The 21,055-nt window shown below is 34.4% G+C and overlaps 1 protein-coding gene across 1 annotated transcript in view; it reads left to right on the top strand.

Annotated features, from left to right (window-relative positions):
* The window catches only part of LOC122816734 (mesothelin-like), a 464,103-nt gene that overhangs the window by 274,767 nt on the left and 168,281 nt on the right, over window positions 1-21,055 (top strand). Inside the window, exon 13 of the mRNA XM_044089728.1 lies at window positions 17,780-17,961. Within this exon, the coding sequence (XP_043945663.1) occupies window positions 17,780-17,961 (182 nt within the window). The remainder of the gene's footprint in view (window positions 1-17,779; window positions 17,962-21,055) is intronic.

Genomic DNA, 21,055 nt, shown 5'->3' on the forward strand with positions numbered 1-21,055 from the left:
TTTATTGTTTCTGAGAAAACTTTCAGTGTTTCTTAGAAGTGCAGTGCATATGTGTGCTGTTAGACAGTAAGGGTTGTTTTGTGCAGCTAGAAAAGTGAATTAATCATGCCTGTGCTTACTGTTGTTTCTCTGCTTTATTTTTGTCATTTGACAGGAAAATGTTAAAAAAGTTAGATTTTTCAACGTTTATGCATTATTTCATATATGCTCTGCACTTAGGTGACTTTGATATTTCAGTTGTAAAAAGAATTCCACTGAGGATATGCATTACAGCTTGCATGTAACCATGCATTGTATTGATTTGTTTTCTGAGCAATGTGCTCATACAACTTAGGTGGGAAGAAGAGAGTCAGAAAATCATTCTGCTCACGTTCCAGAGGCATCGATTTCACTTCACCAACTGGTTCTTCATAGTCTAACAGTAGTATTGCATGTGGCCTAGCATGCTAGTATTTGCCCTCTAACGGACAAGGGTGTGCAAAGATATGCACTTGTCATTTCATTGTTACTGCTGAGAGTACACGGATGATATCTTCCAGAGTTTGCCACATATGTAAGGAATGTAGTCCACCCTTCAGATATATGAAGTATACAATCAGTGCTGGTATCAACAGAGGGAGACCAATTAAGCATGTCCAGATACAGATGTCTCTCTGATGCACTGTTGCATGAGTTCTTTAAAAGACTTGCTAATGGAACATTGTTTTCATCTGAAACACTGGTAGCTCACTTACTAACTGTGATAGCAGGATATTGTTTTTCTCATTACTACTACCCACTCCATTACCATCTACTGCTACTTTTTTGTTTCCTGACATATAATGTCAGCAAGGTGAAGTTCATCTTCAGGGTCAGAAACTGTCTGTTCCAGTATGGAGCTATTCACATCAATATTGAACCATGCTGTCATCATAGTCATACTCCAGTAGAGCTACAATGTCAACCATTTTCTTGTTTCCCATGGTCCAGATACTTCATGAAAGATAAAAATGACTATTGTATGGTCTACATCGGTATATTGTATGGTGTATCAGCCATCATACTGTTTGGTTTACTGACTGCATTACAATTATAGCATTTGTTCTGCCATCTACATAAGCTACAACAGGCAACTGACAGCGGATGTCCACAATGACATGGATGAAACACACTAGAAATAAACCTGTGTATTACTAACGGTGCAATTATTATTTCTAATTATGCTGTACTTTTCACAACCTTTGCAAAACAATAGCCATTTTATACGTCACATCTGTAGGAACAGTATCTCAGCATATAACAACTGTCACCCGGAAGTACTATTGCTGTTTGTCACACCATTATTTAATAAGTCTTTACACTAGTGACATGCCAGTCTGATAGCACAGAGGTTAAGGCACAGCATTACCACTTTAAAAACAAAATAATACTTGTAACCTGTGTGGGGCACACCTGGGCAGTAGCAGTATCTGCAGAGAAGAAAGGCCTGGCATTCTACTTCTGTAATATCTGCCACAAAAAACCCATGGGGTCTACCCATAGAGTTGCTATGAGTTGATTTCAACTCAGGGGCAGTTACTTGCTTCCTTGTTTACACTGATGATGCAGTTTAAAGTTTGGCTATTACTATGCACACTTTTATAACACACTTTTATAACATTTTCTAAAGCAATGTTACTTATGTCATACATTCATAAAAATAAAATAAGAAATGAAATAGCCATTTTAATCATTAGCATTTTAGTTGTAATAAATATTGTTGCATGGTTCTGTATAGCAACAATCCATTAATTCTTAGATCTAATACAAATATGCATATACTTATTTTAAATAGCTATACAGAAGCAGCCTAGTGTCCACAAATATGTGGTGAAAGTTTCCAGAGTAAAACTTTGTCTTTTCATTCAAGTGAATTGTTCGTAAATGACTCTGTTATATACTGACGTTCCCTAAAAGTACATTCTTTCAAACATTTAATGACTTTGGTTTCTTTATGCATGTCATAGGGTATATACTGCTTATTTATAAATTTCTATGTTTCTGTCTTAAATATATTGTACTAGAACTATTTCAGAATTTATGCATGGCTATGACATAAATACCTCAGGTTCTGCTAGTGTCCTCTGTGATCCCCCCACTCCTTTTACCTCAACCTCTATACTGTCTCACTATTCCTTCTAGCTCTCTTCTTTTCTTATGCAACACAAACTCCACCATCCACTTGTCAGACTCTTTTCTGTTACTACACACTTTGCTTTTCTTTCTATCAGCTGCCACTCTCCCTTTATTTCCCTCCTGCACTTTTACTTTTTTATGTCTTTTATCTGTGCCATTTTACCTGTAACTGCTATTATAAATATCTAACCAATATACACTAATAAGGAAAAGTTAGTAAACATGTTGAAATATATTTTCTCTGTTAAGTTACTATACGTTTAGAATGCTGCCCTTCAGTTCTAAGTATTTTAAAGTAAGTTTTATAGATACTTGAAGTGTTATATTATTAATCCTGTCAAGTTGATGTTTATAATTGTTGTATATCTACTATTGTACATTGTATTATTGTGATGTTTTTCTCCCTGGTCCTCTACCAAAAATGTGACATGCTGCCCAGTCAAACTTTCCAGGTAAATAAAGGCAATAAATAAATAATTGATAAATAAACGAATTAGTTAAGCATCTTGGGATTTTGGTTATGCCTAAAACTAAACACTGGATGAATGCTGCATACTGCCTCCTGCTTTCTCTGCATCACCAGTGACTAAAATGTGCAGTATAGCTTTTTACTGAGCTACAATACCCTTCAAAATGTAGACTGGCCTGGCTCCATGTTGACCAGCAGAGGGAAAAAAACAAAACATTAATGTATTCTGAATGTGAATTCCATAGAAATGTAAAGCAGCAAATATTGCATAGAAATGTAAAACAACAAATGTAAAGAACCATGGTAACATTAAATACCATACTTACAGTGCAGATACTCTCACATGACCTCAGCTTGAAAACACCAGACTAGACAAGAAAGTGATGTATGTGTATTGTCATCTTTTGGTCACTGTAATGCTGGGAAATAGAAAAGAGATGCAATTCACAAATGAGAAATAAGAAAGGGATTCAACAATTGACAATAGCCTCTTCAGATTATGCTTGCGGACTTCTCATCAACAAGTTTTTATTTAAAGATAGCTTGACTCCTCAAGAATGGTCTCTTTACATAAATGTGAAGGAAATCAGAAAATATCATGCAGAGCCTTGACATTCTTTCATGACATATTTGTGCTTAATCACCTGCAAATTAATATGGGCTATATTATAGTAATGCTATATATAAACACACAATGAGGGATCAGAGCATTTAATCTCAGCTACACGTCAGATAGAGCACTGGGTTATTCAGCACCTTCTCCTGCTTTTTGGCAATGTATCTCCAATGGTTACAGAACTATTTAGCAGACTGCCCACCATTAGTGATGTATTTACTGTACATCAACAAGTCAGATGGCATCATAAATACTAAATAGGGATTTAGATCTCTTCCACAGCATCAACAAAACTGTTTGGAAGGACAGGTATATCTCGCAGTGGATATCGCCGCTGTGGAAGAAATTCCCCAACCACATAAAACAAAGTTCATCCCTGTCCATATTCAAATGCAACTTAGATCTGTGGATGAAAAACAGAAGGTTTACCCCAGGACTGCCCCCTGTACTACTAATGGATAGAGGCAGCTACAGACTGCATAAGTCCCCTCAACTTATCTATGGAATGATCCCAGTTAGTCATATTAGGGGTAATATATAATTAATGACCATGGGATGGGTAAGGCCAGTCTATAACCAAATGAGATAGGCTATTTCAAGCACAAAAAGGGAAACTGGCTAGGCTTAAAATGGCCAGCAAGGGCAGCTATCCAAGTATTTACCTATGAACCTATAAGAGGATGAAACTGTCCACTTCTATGAGTACCTGCAACAAATTTTATAAATAACATCTAAAAAAGTTGTTACATTCATCATATGCAATTAGAACGCTAATGATGGTAGTTAAAGAATAGCTGGGATAATAGGCAGGTTTTAACTTGGGTAAAACTGAAAGTAGGACATTAATTGGTCATAGCAAACACTCTCTTTAAATAGCTAATGAGATGTCTTTACACATACCTATGACTAGATGAGCAATTTTCAAATCAGACTGACTGTATACTATGCAGTCAGAGATGAAAGAATTATTGCATTATACACATTGTTAATCGGAGCTTCACTTAAAACCATAAACTTTATTAATATCATTAAAAGAATTAGTGCTTCTGCAGTCACCCTTCTTAGGTTCTAAATAAATTCAAAATATCTTATCTTTAAAAAAGACACACCAATTATATCTCACCAATGGTAGAAAATCACTTCAAAAACTAAATCAATCAATTACTGAATTAATTAAAAAAAACTAGTAGTCAAAGCCCTTACACAAGTTAACTTACACATGTCAGCTTCAAGGGAATAAACTCACATACCTAACAGTAATTCAAAACTTTCAGTAATACATAAATAGAATAATAGCAAAATACTTAATTATCAATTAGATTGAAGTGTACTATTTGAAAATAAGAAATGCATCTTCCTTAAAAGAACTTCAGCTATACTCAAAAAGGATTCAAGAAAATCACAAAAATACATAATAAAAAGTTGACAATTCAGAATCTTGATTATGCTGTCCCAAGAAGTGCAGTGGTGTAGGAGTCAAAATAGAAACATTTCTGTGTCCATAATACGTTCGTCTATGCACTTCCTAACTGGTCTGATAGCCTGTCCATATATTTACAAGTCAAACAACAGTTACATTGTTCTATCCCTCATCTCTCCTTTTTCATATTTGTACAGACAGTAAGATCTCCTATACTTGGGGGGTAGTTTAATAAAAAAAAATCTTTAAATTCAAATAATGCAGGCTCTCTTCTGACTTTATAATATACAAAAGGGGGCATGGGGCCACAAAACACGTCTTCTTGCTCAACATCCTTCCATCATCTATTTCTGTATAACACCATTCTCCACCTAAAATCTTTGTCCTTCAGTTTCAATTTATTTTTGGAAGCAACCATTTGGTCCTCTGTTTAACCTCTATTATGAAATCTCTAAACCACTCAATTTACCACCCTTTTTAAATCCTTAAAAATTCCCCATAAAGAACAGAATTTATAAGCTGTAATAGATGTACACTTGACACATCCAAAAAGGTATTTACTGAACTAGGTTTTCTATAAAATGCAGACGCTATTGCCTCATTTTTAATATGCACTTAAGTATCTAAATACTGTATAACTTCCTTCTGCACCTCAAAGGTAAAAGTGAAATCAAAACCATTATTTTTTACTCTGGCCATAAATACACTTAATAGTTCTAGAATACCCTTAATTAACATTAAAAATCAATATACCATTTATAAACTACAATATTGCTTTCAAAATAAGAGTCCCCAAAAATAAATGTAATCAAGTTTTCCCATAAATACATTTGCATAACTTGGTGTGAACTTCACACTCATCACAGTCCCATGAATTTACTTAGAAAAGGATACTCCAAAACTAAAATCATTATTAAGTAAGGAGAATCTTATTAGTTCCAAAACAACTGGAAGCCATTGCCTTTATGCCCAGATCATGCTGTATCAAGGAATAAATGGGCAAAACACCCTCTTTCCTTCGCACTTTCCCTACTCTTCTATCATGACACTCACACTATTTTTACACTAACTAAACAACCTAGCACTCAAAAACCAAGCCCACTATAAACCAAATCCAATCCCTAAAAATACATCAATACAACTACAACTTAGCATTCTTCATCTCTAGACTTGACATCTCACTGTCAAGCCTTATTCTTTTCCCTCTGCTCAGCTGCAAACTCACCAACATATCCAATATTTATAAAAAAACTTAAAGCCAACTTTATCATAGGACCATACATATCCATCTAATTATATCCATAAATTACATAGAAAAAGAGGATCCGTTGGTTACATCTTACTAAACCAATTACCTCTCCTCTTTCCTTAACAAATAAACCAAAAATAATCTAAAACTTTTACAAATGTACTCTTTCTCAATCAAAATAATATGGAAAAACAACAGCACAGCATCAGACCACAAACACAATAAAAACAACATGCATACCACAACTGTCCTACCATCACTAGACTACATCACCTAGATACCACAACTCTGCTCTCTCTCTTCTTCTCTATAAGCTCTAACCTTCTTTCCATTCTCTTCAATTACACTCCTTACCTTACCCTTTCTTACATACACTCTTAATTATTACTTTTAACACTCTTTTTACATACCTCCTTCTTTAATAATCTAGTCTCAGAAACCAAATGGGAAAACCCAACCACTCGTCCACACCGGTTCCCATCAGGGCTCCATTCTGGCTCTCTTCTCGGCTCCTCTCGGTGCCTCCTTTTCATCCATGATCTTCCTTTCTCGTCCCTCATATTCAGATGCAATCCCCTCAATCTGCAATGCTTCTTCTTTCAATCCTCTTCTCATCTATTACTCTCTTGTCTAATAACTCTAACATCTTTGAAACAAACTTCATTACTGCACTCAACATTCCTCTTCTACCTCAAAAACCTTGAACTCCTAAAACTAAACCCCACTTTCCTTTCTCTCCCTCCCCTCTCCTAATGCCACCTCTCATTGCTTCCCCAACAAGCCTAAAAAAATGCCTCCAGATCACACCTGATCCACTCCTCAAACACAATTAGCTAATCAACGAATTGAAACAACCTCTCTTTGATCTATCTCAAAAACACACAAAAAAAAGTCAATAGAAAATATAGGAAGCCAATAGAATAACATCCTCATCTAAAGCTCCATCCATCCCAAATCTTTTGCTCACCCTCTTTCTTCAACTTCTCTTTTTTTTTATCAATTTTTTTAACAACAGCCTTTAAGAAAGCTATAACAACATAACAAAACTGCCACTTACAACCCATATTGCCCTTTTAGTAACCCTTTTTAGAACTCATCAAACTTCTACTGCTAACCTTCTTAACTTAGGTTTTCTGTTCATCCCTCACCTCATTTGGAACAACCTTCAAAACCAACCAACCAATCAAAAATCTAAACTTTCTAAACTTTTAATCCCTTTTCTTTTCTAAACTTATAACTAGCTCAAACTCCTTAATGGCTACCTTCTATACTATAATAACTCTGATAAACTATAATAATTAATAATCAATACTGTACTATGGAACTGGAATGAAGGAACTATAATCCTCTTCCCCACTACTCACATCTCTGCCTCTCATAATATTAAAAAAAGCAAGTCGAAGCCACAAAAACTTCTGTTCCTGTTCAAAACCTGACTAATCTTTTTACCCTCCTCTAACTTTCCCCTCTACTCTGCACTTTCCTACTACTTCACTTTCTCCTCTCTTCTCTTCTATTACTGTATCTGCCTCAGTACTTATTTTTTTTTTTTCTTTTTTTTCTCCTCTATGCTCTCTCTCAACTCTTCTCTCTTTTCTTAAACTGCTACCCATTTACAACAGCAAACAATATATGCCACTGTATTCCATTCACTTGTTCATAAGAATGCATCTGAAAGATGTAAGGTTTCAACAACATATCCAAATGAGTACCTGTCTTCTCCAGAGGGCCACCTCATATGAGATACAATTGGCTCCTCTAGGGGATCAAACATACTCTTAAGAACTTTGGATAAAGCTTAAAACAAAGGTATGCATAGAATTGAAACAATATGATTCTGTCCCATCTTACCTGAAATAATTCCCTTCTGAATCATTAGTTCAGTGGCTGATATTACCTTAGATTGTATTTCATTCAACCGATTATTATTTAACCTTAAATATATTTAAAGATTATTTAACAATTTCAAATACATACCCTCATAAGTTATTCTATGCATAATAATGTTTCCCTTATGTGCTGGTTTAACCTCCCATAAGTCATCGATTTCTAATATCTTCAAAGCATTCTGATAACTTTTAGATGTTATATTTTATATAATATTGTGAACATAACTTCATATTTTTGATTCACTGAATTACAAAATACCATAACAATTTTATTATTAAATTTTGGAATAAACTTCTGACATTTAAAGCCAGCCTCTTTAATAACATTGTCCAAAGATGCTCCACTTAAATCAAAGTTTTATACACTCAGAAAAAACAAGACCTGGTGCTGATTATAGCTCAGACAATCACCTTTTTGTAAGGTTTAGAATTAACTTAAAGAAAGCATGAAAGCATCTTGGTCAGTGAGTTGCAAGTTCCATGTGAATATGGAGTAGAGCTGAAGAATAGACATGCAGGATTAAACGTATTGAATAGATTACCTAAAGTACTATGAACAGAAGTTTGAGTCACTGCTCAGGAAATATTCCAAACAGAAAGAAGATTAAGAAAGAAAAGCAATTGTCTGTGGAGACTTTAAAAGTGTCAAGGAAAGCAGACGAAATGAGAATGGAGATAGAAAAAACATGTCAAAATGAATGCAGAGCTTCAGCCAAGAGCAAGGAGAAGTAAAAAGGTGTATTTAAATATGCAGTACAAAACATTTGTAGAGAGAAACAGAATGGCAAAGGCAAATTATTTGTTCAAGAAGATTGGTGATATTAATAGAAACGTCCAGCAAAAATGGGCATTATAAAAGAGAATGGTGCAAGAGGCCTATCAGAAGCAGGAGACATTACAAAGAGGTAGCAGGAATCTACAGAACAGCTAAATAAGAAGGACCCTAATATCACTGATATAGCCAATGATATGTTCCCTAACCAAGTGACAGGTGTCCAGGAGACTGAAGTTAAATGGGCTGTAGAAAGCCCTGCCAATAACACGGTCACATGAATTAATGGAATGTCAGCGGAGTTGCTTAAAATCCTTCACAGTGATGCTGTTACAGTGCTGTTAAGAATTTTCCAGCAAATTTGGAAAATGTGTCATTGGCAATACAAATGGAAAAGGTAGAATTATATTACAGCCTCAATAACAGGAATGCAAAAGGGGGGTTCAAATTACTAAACAGTTGCAGCTGATTCACGTTAGCAAAGATATGCTCCAGATTCTCAAGGCTAGACTCCAGCAATATATGGACGGAGAGCTGCCAGATGTACAAACTGGTTGTAGAAGGGGCACAAGCACCAGAGGTCAAATTGCCAGTATCTGATGTATAATGGATAAAGCAATGGTTCTACAAAAATATTTATGTCTGCTTTATTGATTACTCTAAAGACTGACTGTGCAGGTCGTAACAAACTGTGACAAACTGGCATCATCTTACTTGACTCTGGAGAAATCTGTATGGAGAACAAGATGCAACAACTACCAATGAATATAGAAGAGCTGACAAGTTCAAGAGCGGGAAAGTAGTATTACAAGTTGTGAAGATATGTGAAGTCTGCCAACCTAGTTAGATAGAAATTTGTAGATAATTCTATGTCATTGTAAATATGAATATAATCCACAGGCTTGTGTTAAATGTTGAACTTCAAAAATGTAACCACAGTGCACTGTGCTGGAAGAAAGCTGCTAAGTCAAGTATTGTATGACTGATCTCAAAGCTCGGAGACATAATGTCTGGACTGAAGAATTCCTTCTGCTGTTTTGACACCAGAGTTAATTGCAAGGTTTTACATGTATAATGTATTTTATTGTTATGACGTCCTGGCCAGTGCAAGTTTACTAAGAAAACTAAGAAATGTAAATTTAGGGTTTCTGGTAGCCTGAAAAAACAGAAAAGTGTCAAGAATGATGTAATCTAAAGTAAGTCAGCAGTGACGTATCATCAATTTTAAGGATCTCAGAGAGAAAGAGAAAACATTTTGGATTTTGTCTGAAGAACATCACTCACCAGTACTCTGCTTTTGCTCTGTATGTAAGTTTATTTAGAACTGGGATTACTCTTAGAGTTAGATAGGAATTTAGTCAGATTTAGTCTTGCTGTTTTCTATATTTATGTCAGACTATTCTACAGTATTATTTTAAGCATTTTCCTGTGATTTCTGAACTCTTGACTAGCACTGTGTTGAATTGAGAAGATTTGTCTTGTGTTTTTATTTATTATTAAATATTTTAATCCTTTCAACTGTGGCTGTTTTGTGTAGAGATAATTTAAGCTCTAGAATACTTGCATGCATTTGGTAATACTGTACAAAGCCACTCCAATAAGCCTTGCTCTTCATCCACTTACTATTTGGATAATAATATTGCACAGTAGAAATTGGACACCATTTGGGAAGGGCCTTTTTAGCACCTGATAAGAGTAGTTGGTGGTAGTGATTCCTAATTTATAGCCTGGCAGGAGGGGGGGGGCATAGTTGGATAACCTGTGCCAGCCTTCCCCAGGAGTGTCTGTGTGTTTGTATGTAAACCAAATCTCAAAGTGTGTGCATGTAGCTACTTGGGCAGGCACACAAAGCACTGGTTGGACAGAGAAGGCACTGGATGTTTTGGCTTGACTACTCGACTGAGATCTGTACCCTATAACTGTACCAGTAGCAGTCTTATTGGGGATCTGGAGAGAAAGGGAGAAACCAGCCCCAGACTGATTGTAATCTCTGAGTAAGATTTAAAGATCAAAGGCATCATATTGCCAAAAAAAGTCTATTATCAAAATTGTGTTTTTCCCAGTGGTAGCAGATGACTTGAAAGTAGGCTATAAGTAAGGCTTTGAGATGGAAAATTGATGCTGTTGAACTGCAGTGTTATAGAAAACTGTTGAGGGTATCTTAGGCTGCAATAACATTAAATCTGTCAGCTCTTAAGGAAATAAATCTAGACTGTTCATCGTAATTACTGATAGTAGAACTAATACTCAAATATATTGGTCATATAATATTAATACATGATTCATTAGTGAAGACACTGATGCTGGGAAATATTAAGATTAAACAAAGAAAGTGGCAGCAGAAATAAAGGTAGTTGCATAACACTTCTGAAGTAATTAATATGAATTTGCAAGAACTTAAAAGAGGTATAACTTGATAGACAGGCCTGACATGCTAAAGTCCTTGAGGTCACAAAGAGTCAGATTTTGCAAATGACTAAACAACAACAAATAACAACATTATTACTGTTACTGCACTTCACATAATTTTTCATGAACTTCTTACTTTAAATGATGTATGAAGAAAGCAGTATTTTGCAGTCATATGACTAGTCTGTGCATTATTATTTGCTGTACTATAAGGTGTCACAGAAGAACACATGAACACACAAAGCTGCACAACCATTCACATATTTGTGCATGTATGCATATTATCATACAGACACATGTTTGCATTGACATTTCCTTAGTTATAGATGTGCTCTGTCAGACCATAGAGCACCATTATGTAATTGCTTATTCTTGCATTAGTGTATTTATCAGATCTACTATTCAAAGATGACCATATAGCACTATCAGTGAGTATATATGTAGCACAACAAAATCCGTATCCAGTGAACTAAACCGGCTAAGAATCAAAAACATTGGAACCTGGCTGATCACAAAAGAAATAAGGAAACCCTGGCATACACAACTCTTAATACCACACTTCAGAATGATGAAGTCCTCAATAAAAGCTTGATATTAAGAGTTGTGTACACCAAGGTTTTGTTATTTCTTTTGTGGTCAGCCAGGTTCCAGTGTTTTTGATTCTGAGTATGTATGTATGTATGTATGTTTGTGGAAGGTGATCTCTGTTTGGCACTGCCACCATGAGATATCCTTTGGTTGCCATAAAATTAAATGACTGATATTCAGCAACGTTACTAGAAACCAGTCAACATAATTTTGAGTAAGGAAATAATGAGCAACAGCATTGATCAAAGTGGGAGAACATGGCTGCTGATGATTACTAAGTCTACTTTATGATGCTTAATTTGGTGGTCTGTTCATCTGACATAGGAGGAACAGACATGCTAGTACTTAGTAACCCAACACTAATTAAAAACATAAGTACAGATTGATATGTACTACACCTAAGAGAGTGATAGGTCATACATCACAACACTTCTAAAAAAAGAAAAAAAGTGGCTATATATGGTATCCTGTGCACAGGATAAGGTACAGCAGGGTTAATAGATGATATCCCCTCTTCCTAGCAATATTCCATGCCAGCTGTAGCCAGCAAGTCTAGACTATACAGCACATGCTTTAACTGAAAAACTTGAGACACCATAAAGTTGTCCATAAAGGATCTAAATATCAATTCTGAGGAAGTAATTTCATTTCCCAAATAATTCAGTTATATTCACTGATTTCTCATACTGATGATATACAAATTATAGTAAACATATAATAAGGATAATATATTTCAGTGCCATTGGTAGCCTAGAATAATATTTGGGCATATGTTTTCATATTTTTATCAAATAGATAAAATGCACAACAACAGCAGCATGGTGAGATACATGTTCACTAGAATTGGGACAGTCCGTACCACCACCTGCATCTACCGCACAGGTGACAAGCCTGACATCTGAGTTGCCTATATAAAGAAAAGAAAGAAGCACTAATAAAGCAGTATAGATGATTCTATCTACACACACACACACACACACACATATATATATATATATATATATATATATATATATATATATATATATATATGTGTGTGTGTGTGTGTGTGTGTGTGGGTTAATGGCAAATTACTGAGTTTTCGGAAATTTGAACTTCATATAATTGAGGCCATGTGTTTGACTTTCCAAAAACTCAAAAGATTTGTATGGAGAATGTGGTACAGTGGGGATCAGGGAGTATTCAATTTTCCCTGCTGTAGTGCGATCTCAGAATTATTATATACAATTTCCAGGGAGCATGGGGGAGGGTGCAGGGGGGCTTGGTAGATTTTTGTTATTTTGTTTGAGTTTTCCTAAAGTAGAACATATGTTTCTGAAAACTCAGTAATCTGACATAACCCATATATATATATATATATATATATATATATATATATATATATATATATATATATATGTGTGTGTGTGTGTGTGTGTGTGTGTGTATAGATTGTCCCAAATCATAGATTTTTGTTATTTTGTTTGAGTTTTCCTAAAGTAGAACATATGTTTCTGAAAACTCAGTAATCTGACATAACCCATATATATATATATATATATATATATATATATATATATATATATATATAGACACACACACACACACACACACACACACACACACACACACACACACACACACACACACACACACACACACACACACACTCACACATGCACACTCAGTCATACAGAGAAGAAAACTGGAAGTTGCTAGGTAAGCAGTTAAGCAGTTAGTGAGACTACAACATGCCTAACCATTAAACACCATTAGGGAAAAACACAGTAATAGGAGTGCTCACATCATTTATCAGAAGGTAATCTCTGGAGTGAATTTGTGACACTTATTCATCTTAACTTTACTATAGTCTTGTTATACTTAAAACGTGAGAATAATTTTTACATAGATGAGAAGTGCAGTTAGTTATGAACCTATTTTTTCCAGTAAGTTTTGTTAATTTGTTGATGTCGATTAAGGTCTCTTGTATGAGAATCTGAGATAACTGAAGCCCAGTGAAAGTACAGGAGATCAAACAAGGTGTTTCCTTTTAGTCATAGAAGGCTAGACATATGCCACTATGAATGAGCCAGTAGGTCATTGAATACAACAATGTTTAAACTAATCTGTCAGGGCAGATGAGAGCTTTAAGACCTTGATAATACACCTAGTAAGGGAAGAATGCAGTATTAGAATAATGACATCTTTAGAATTTGAGGAAATTTCATTGGATATTAATTGGGCCATGTAGAAAGATTTTCTAATGCTAGCAAAGACACTGTGGTTACATGAGAATGAGATATCCACATATATGCTGAGCTATTTTGTAACAGTGCCAGCCTTTATAGTGGTATTGTTGGCATGAAAGGAAGATGGAACAGCTTATTTGCTAAACAGTACCAGCCTACACTTTTATTACTTAATTTTAAGCCATTTTCTTAACACTGAGTGTGGGCATAGCCTAAATCTTGGTAAACCAACTTGGTATCAGTGGAATATTTAAGCAATAACCCACGTCTGGGTGTGGGTAATGGTAGATATACCCACGGTTGGTGTGGTTTGGTCATGAGGGCGAAGCCCAAGTGACCAAACAAAGACAACTGTGGGTAAATCTAGCATTACCCACACCCAGATGTGGGTTATTGCTATTATACAAAGACATTATTTAAGAAAATAAAAAACTTACTTTTCTTAAATAATGCCTTTGTATAATACCTGCTTGGTGCCCTTCCACGGTTTTCTGCTATCCTGGGACTTTTTCTGATGTACTGCGCATGCATATGCTTACGCAGTACATCAGAGTTGTGTAGATAAAGCAAAAGAGAAAGGAAGATCTCCGTTGCTTTTTTAAAGCTGTCTCATTATGTTAAACAAAAAGCAATGGAGAAAGGAAGATCTCTGTTCTCTTTTTTAAAGCTATATCGCTATGTTAAATGAGTTTAACATAGCGAGATATCTTCAATGGAGAAAGGAACATCTCTGTTGGCTTTTTTTTTAAGATATCTCACTATGTTAAACTTACAACATAGCGAGATTACAGCAACAGAGATCTTTCATTCTCCGTTGCTACCTAACACAAACAAAAAAAAAAAAAAATCAAGACTTATACTAATGGAAAAAGTCCTGGCGACCAGACCTTTTTCCATTAGTGTATGTCAGATTTACAATGGGGATGCTGGTTCGGTTGGCAAATCAGCATGCATGTTTTAGAATACTAATCACAGTCATTGTATAATAAATATTAGCATCCAGTTTGCAGACATTAGCAAACTCAGATATCCATACTCCTTGAATATTGGTCTGGATGTCCACAAAATATATAACAGAGGATAGGTCCCAGAGTAAAACTCTGTGGGACATTGCTAATTATAGTTTTACATTCTGAGAAGGTACCCACAGTTTCAGTTTAAACTAATCTAAGGTAGCAATTGAATTCATTAAATTATATTGAACTTAATTTAAAATGCTGGACAAGTTTGCTGGAATCTAATAACTATACTCATTTCATAAAGGTTAAAATGCTTGAGAAATGTGATTTATAGATCACTTATTCATTCGATTCCACCCTTTCTTTATAATAATTTTTTAGCCAGAATGACACAGAAAATATACGTCAAAACATTTAATATGACTGTGTTATGTTAGAAATACCTGGGTATCAACAGGTTGTAATTAAAGAAATTATTCTTTTGAACTGGGTCACAGGATTGGAATAGTCTTTATATAGTAAGAACTTACTCAATTTAATGCTGTTGGCTGCTAAAAAAAACAATTACTGGAAATGGAAATAAAAATCTAAAATAACTGTAACTGAAGTATTAAATATTGTCTAGGTCGGATATAAGTGAAGGTGAGATATTTAGAAAATGGAATGCGCAAATAACCTAGAAATAGAATTTGTGGGAACAATACATGCAGAAAAATGAAAAGGAGAAAGACTGGTGTTTATGAGAAGGGTGGAAATGAGCAATTTATGTAATGTTGTACTGAATAATAATTTTTAAAATGAAAGAAAACATATTTAATATACATTGAATGAATATGAAAAATATGAATATGCTTTGTTTTCTTTTCTATTAATTTATTTATGCATGTGTGTTAAGTGATAATTCAATAAAGGTACTTAATAATAACTAAACTTTTGTTCTAATAGAAGTAGTTATTGGGGAAAAACATCTTGAACCAAATCCATCAGTTTCTTCTGAAGATATTAAATGTTTTACTAAAGCATAATTTGTGAAATAGTGCACATTTATTCACAGAAGTACATACTGTACAGACTGCTGACAGTTAGATAATTCACATTTACGTAGGCTCGTTGGAGTCTAATATGCATTATCTATATATATTTTATCGAAATTTTTATCTAAATTATGTTATGAGAGCATGGGATATAGTTAGAAACACATAATGCTTATGTTGTTGATTAATTGCCCTGAGACTTTCGTTTCTTTTTATTTGCTAGATTTCCATGTCAAATTTAACGACTTATTGTAAAAGTAGATAAACATCTAAAAAAAGGCTCATAGGAATTAAGTAGCACATTTTGAATTCCCCCTCCCTGTGTTTGTTTTAGTTTACTAATGTAAGATTTCATTATTTAAGCAGGCATGGAATGCAGTTTATATTTTTATCTTACTTCTCATTATTTTTATGAAGCACGCCATCAGAATTACATCTTAACATTTTATTAACATTATTTGCCTCGGCTAATAAATTGTTTTTATAGCATAGATTAACTTCCCAGGTTTCCATTTTTGTACTTATTTTTCTAAATCCTTCCAAAAAATGTGAATGTTTATTGAAATACTTCTGTTTAACAGCAAATGATCTTAATCATAATTAAGTGTCTGTGTTTATGTTTGAAGCAAACATTTAAAAACTATCTTTTTGTTAATAATTGTATTTGGATCATAGTGAAGCTAGATTTCACTGGTGAAATGGATTTTTTTTAATTGTTTACTTCCTTCTATGACAACTATAGTTATTCTGGTTACTGAAAAAAGTGTTATACTGACAGCTATTTTTAAATGAAATAAGACAGTTTTTTATTTTATGTTTGGAGGAATTGAATACTCAGGTTCTGATATTTTAAATGGAATGTAGCATAGTCAGATTTCACATCCAAAATTCACTTGGATTTAAACATATTTCAGTAGCATCTGTATTCTGGAAAAAAATCTTGATGGCCACTTTTGTATTTACCTCCTACAGTTAACACCAGGAAAGCTGCTTTTGGGTTATCTGTTCTGACCTCAATGATATATTGCAACAATGGTAACAATGTAACAACAGTTAAAATAAATTAAAAAGTGAAAGTGATCTGATCATGCAGTACAAAGATTTCTACAGAAATGAGGGAAACTGTTAAGTAGGCAGAAGCTTTATTTACTAAAAATGTGTTATTAATGTAATAATATGTTTTAATAAATAAAAATATTATGAACATGATGAGAAATGAAACTACTGCTGTATAATTTACTAGCTTGCTCTCCAGCCCTGAAAACCTCTTTTTGTGCACTGGCAATGAAGCAGTTTGTGTGGCCTTTTTGTTCTTTATTCACTGGCTGCTATGTGACTAAAGATTTAGTATATTTAAGTACAAGTGGTGAGGTGGGTAAAGCCTCTGCAGAGTGAAGGTAAAAGAGGGGCTTGCACCCTGTGGAAACAGTGGTTCTTATTTAACTTGTGTTGAAACGTTGGCGCTTTGATCATTTTTGATATTTGGTTGAAGCTTGGGAAGACATAGAGGATCTTAGCATCTTATGGAAGTATGTTCCTTGTAAGAGCTGTGGAATAACCAGCTACATCTTACTAAACAGCTCCCATACGAGACTCTTCAAAGTAGACATCTTTGTTGAACATCTGAAGGAAAATAATCAAAAACAAGGAAATCCAGCACTGAGTGATATTACAAGTTTAATAGCAAAGAATTAGGTGCTTTTGTTCCATATAGTGGAACTTCATCAGAGTAATTACCCCCCCCCCCAAAAAAAATGAAATTTATTTAAGATCCTTAAAGTAATAATAATAATAATAATAATAATAATAATAATAATGATACAAATAACACCTTTGGTAGGAAATTGGTGCAGACAAAGTATAATTATTTTGTGTGTGTGTATATATATATATATATATATATATATATATATATATATATATATACTTATAAGGAATATGTGGAATAATAAGGCAGAGTGGCTCTAATCAGACATGTCCTTTTTTTAACAGGATGTACTTCTGCAAATATCACATTAGCCATAATGCAAGGTGCCACCTTCCCAACAGACTATACACCTACTGAATTTGGTAACTGCCTGGATAAAGATGTAGTGATATCAAACCTGGATGTCTTAGCTAGTAAACCTCTACCAAGTAACTATCTTACAGTAGTCAAATCTAAACTGAATGAGGTAAGTGTGATAAACTAAATCTATGAAATGTGTTTCCATAACTGTACAACACTGAATGAGTGTAATACATATTAACATATTCCATTATTCTTTATTTTTTATTCTGTTTGTATTATCTGCAGTGTCTTCATAACTAGACCACTCCAACTGTGGGGAAACCCTCCATTACCCAAATCCATGTTATACATTGTTAAAATAGCAAATGCTTGAGTTTGTTTATTGCCGCACATCTGACAAATAAGTTATAAAACTACAGAAGCAGTGAATGCTTGCTAGGCATGTTGTCTCTAGACATTTTGCCAGACAGTAACATTTGTGTGCCATGTAACACTGGAAAGCAAAGTTAAATGTCCAATACCATATTCAATATTACAGTACTTGTGCATGTTCAGAGGTGGTTTTAGAAGAGAATATCATTTATCCTTATAAAGAACTGCATGGAATGTTTCTGCCATCTTGAAGAATAATTGGCTATTCAGTAGGCTGCTATCGTTGGGTTTTTATTTGCCTGTTATACAATTTTCCACCATTTTGCATGTACTGAGTGACATCTAGACAAAATTTTGCTATGCTACATGTGAAAACAATATAAATTACATTTTGGTGCTATGTATCTTCTGCAAGAACCCCCAATTCTGAAACCTTCAGAACAGTTTAGCTTTCTGGGGGAAACTACACATTCTACAAGTGTGTAGAAATACACCAAGGTACATACAGTCTCATATTATTTGTTATGTCCAAAATATATGTTAAACAGTCCAGTTACTATGGCACATTTTTTTTATACAGAAAAACAAAATGTGCAGCTGTTGTTGTTTTCCCCCTGAATGGAATCCTGAATAATTTTTCTGTAAAGCTAGTTCCTAGTCCTACAATACTAACTATTTATTTCTGAATATACTATTCCTTCAGTATCTTCAGCCAGTTCTCCTGACTTACTGTATGTATCAGCAAACTGCTTTAGTTTTTGACCTGAGGCCTTAATGTGAAAAATAAGTACAGTTGATGTAATAGCACTAGCTGCAGCAATTCCCACACTACCTCACATACCCAGAACTGAAGTAAAACACTGTACCTCACTACCTGATGTTTATTTAATAACTGTTTCCTTTCTTCAGGAGTAACATCTCAAACTCTGAACTGCTTCCCTGTATCCATTTCATATTTATGGCATGATATCTTGTCTGTACCATTCCATGCAGTTACTTTCTAAGGCAGCACATCATTGCAAATTTAATTGTGGAAATTGTTAACTTAAAAACAACCTGATACTGTAGTTCACATAGAACAGTACAGAAAATATCATCAGCTATGAGACTATTCTTAGTCTAAACTTCAGTGGCCAATTATTGACACAGGATATGGTCTGTCATGTTTCTGAGGTATTTCCTTAAATATCTGGTAACCATAAATATAAAGTATATTACTCATTCCATGGTATGTAACATATTGGATATACAGTCACTTTTACCACTTTTGCAAAATGTATATGTTTGACAGTACTAAATAGTCAAATTACTACAGTCAAAAATTATCTTTCCTAGAATTTATGGCTGTATAGTCATGCTGTACACAGTTTTTCCCTTTTCACTGCTAAGTAATAAACATTAATTATATGAGTGACATTTTCACGGGTTTATAGGTTCACAGGGAAGTACTAGGCAATAAATCTACAGACCATTGGAAAGTCTAAACAATCAACTGTATTCAAAGCTTCTACACCTTTGAGAAGGGGAGCACATGACAGACCCAGGAGATCTATGTTTGCCTTGAAGGTGGCAAGGGTGATACTCTGCTTGACATATAGTGGAAATTTATTCATGTACCAGGGGATATCTTAAGATATTAATCCGACACACTGACATGTTTTATTTTAACAACTAAACTACAAGAAATTCATGGAGCAATGTGTACCGACTAACTAAAATAAAACAAAATACACAGCACAAAGGTTTAAGAACCAAGAGACATCCTTCAGAAGTGTGTTCTTCAGGTCAATAGACTGTGACCTTTTTAACCATGAGGTAAGTTTTCTTGTCATAGAGTTTATTCCATCACAAGTGTTTTATTTTAAAATTCCAGGATGTTTCATGCAGATTGGAACTACTTATTAATACGACACATTAAGTGGGAGTAGAAATCAGAGGCACAGGCATCAAGTACATGATAGTTCATAGTCATTTCTTTTTACCTGAAGTATCTTTAGTTAAACACCTCAGAATATGGGTTTGATACCAGATGGCCACTGTTCAATCTGCAAATATACTGTGAGAACATTTACTCAAATTAATAAGGTTGATTTTAGGCCAAATTATGTATTTCACAGCAAGAGGTTCTCCCATTCGATTCTTGGCTGGTGCACCTTCTGTGTGAAGTCTGCATGTCCTCCCTGCTGTCGAGTGGCATTTGAAAGACATGTGTGAATGGGAGTGCCTTCATTGAAGGTTGGGTGTCGGGCTGGCACCTCGGCACCATAAAACATCAACTGCCAATCATAACTGGGAAAAGCCGAAAGAAAACAACTGAGGGCATTCTTTATGTATTGAGATGTGACTGTAATTTGTTTTATGTGGAGGGAAACTAAAAGGGCCTTCAAGGTAAAGTTGCAGGAACATTTAAAAGATATAAGAAATAAAAAAAAATGGAGAGCCTTTTAGCTGTTTGTTTTAATTTATATCATGGTGGGGATGAAAGTTGTTTAAAAGGTACTATTTTAGAAAAGGTTAAAGCATTTTATGGTGTGGATTTAAAAAATAAATTGCTTTATAAGGAAATAGTTTTTAATCTTAAAATATGGTATATTGACCCCTACTTGTCTGAATCTTGAAAGCAATTGAAAATTGTTATTGTAATTAAATGTGAGGTTTTATTGGATGTTATTTAATTGTGTTAATTAATGATTTATGGTTGTTGGAATATAAGCAGATTTTGTGGAATGTTGAGATAACTCTTCAATGGCCAGTGGCCGAGGTGCTAGAGAACACTTTTTTTTTGTTTTAATAAATGTTTGGATTCACTGACTTTGTGGTTGCCTATCAACCTTAGCAGAGTCCAGCAGTGGAAGTGCAACTCATTAAGGTTAAAGTAATTAAAG

Source organism: Protopterus annectens, chromosome 12.part0 (genome assembly GCF_019279795.1).
Source record: "Protopterus annectens isolate FY-2018-M chromosome 12.part0, PAN1.0, whole genome shotgun sequence".
In the NCBI taxonomy this organism is placed as follows: Eukaryota; Metazoa; Chordata; order Ceratodontiformes; family Protopteridae; genus Protopterus; species Protopterus annectens.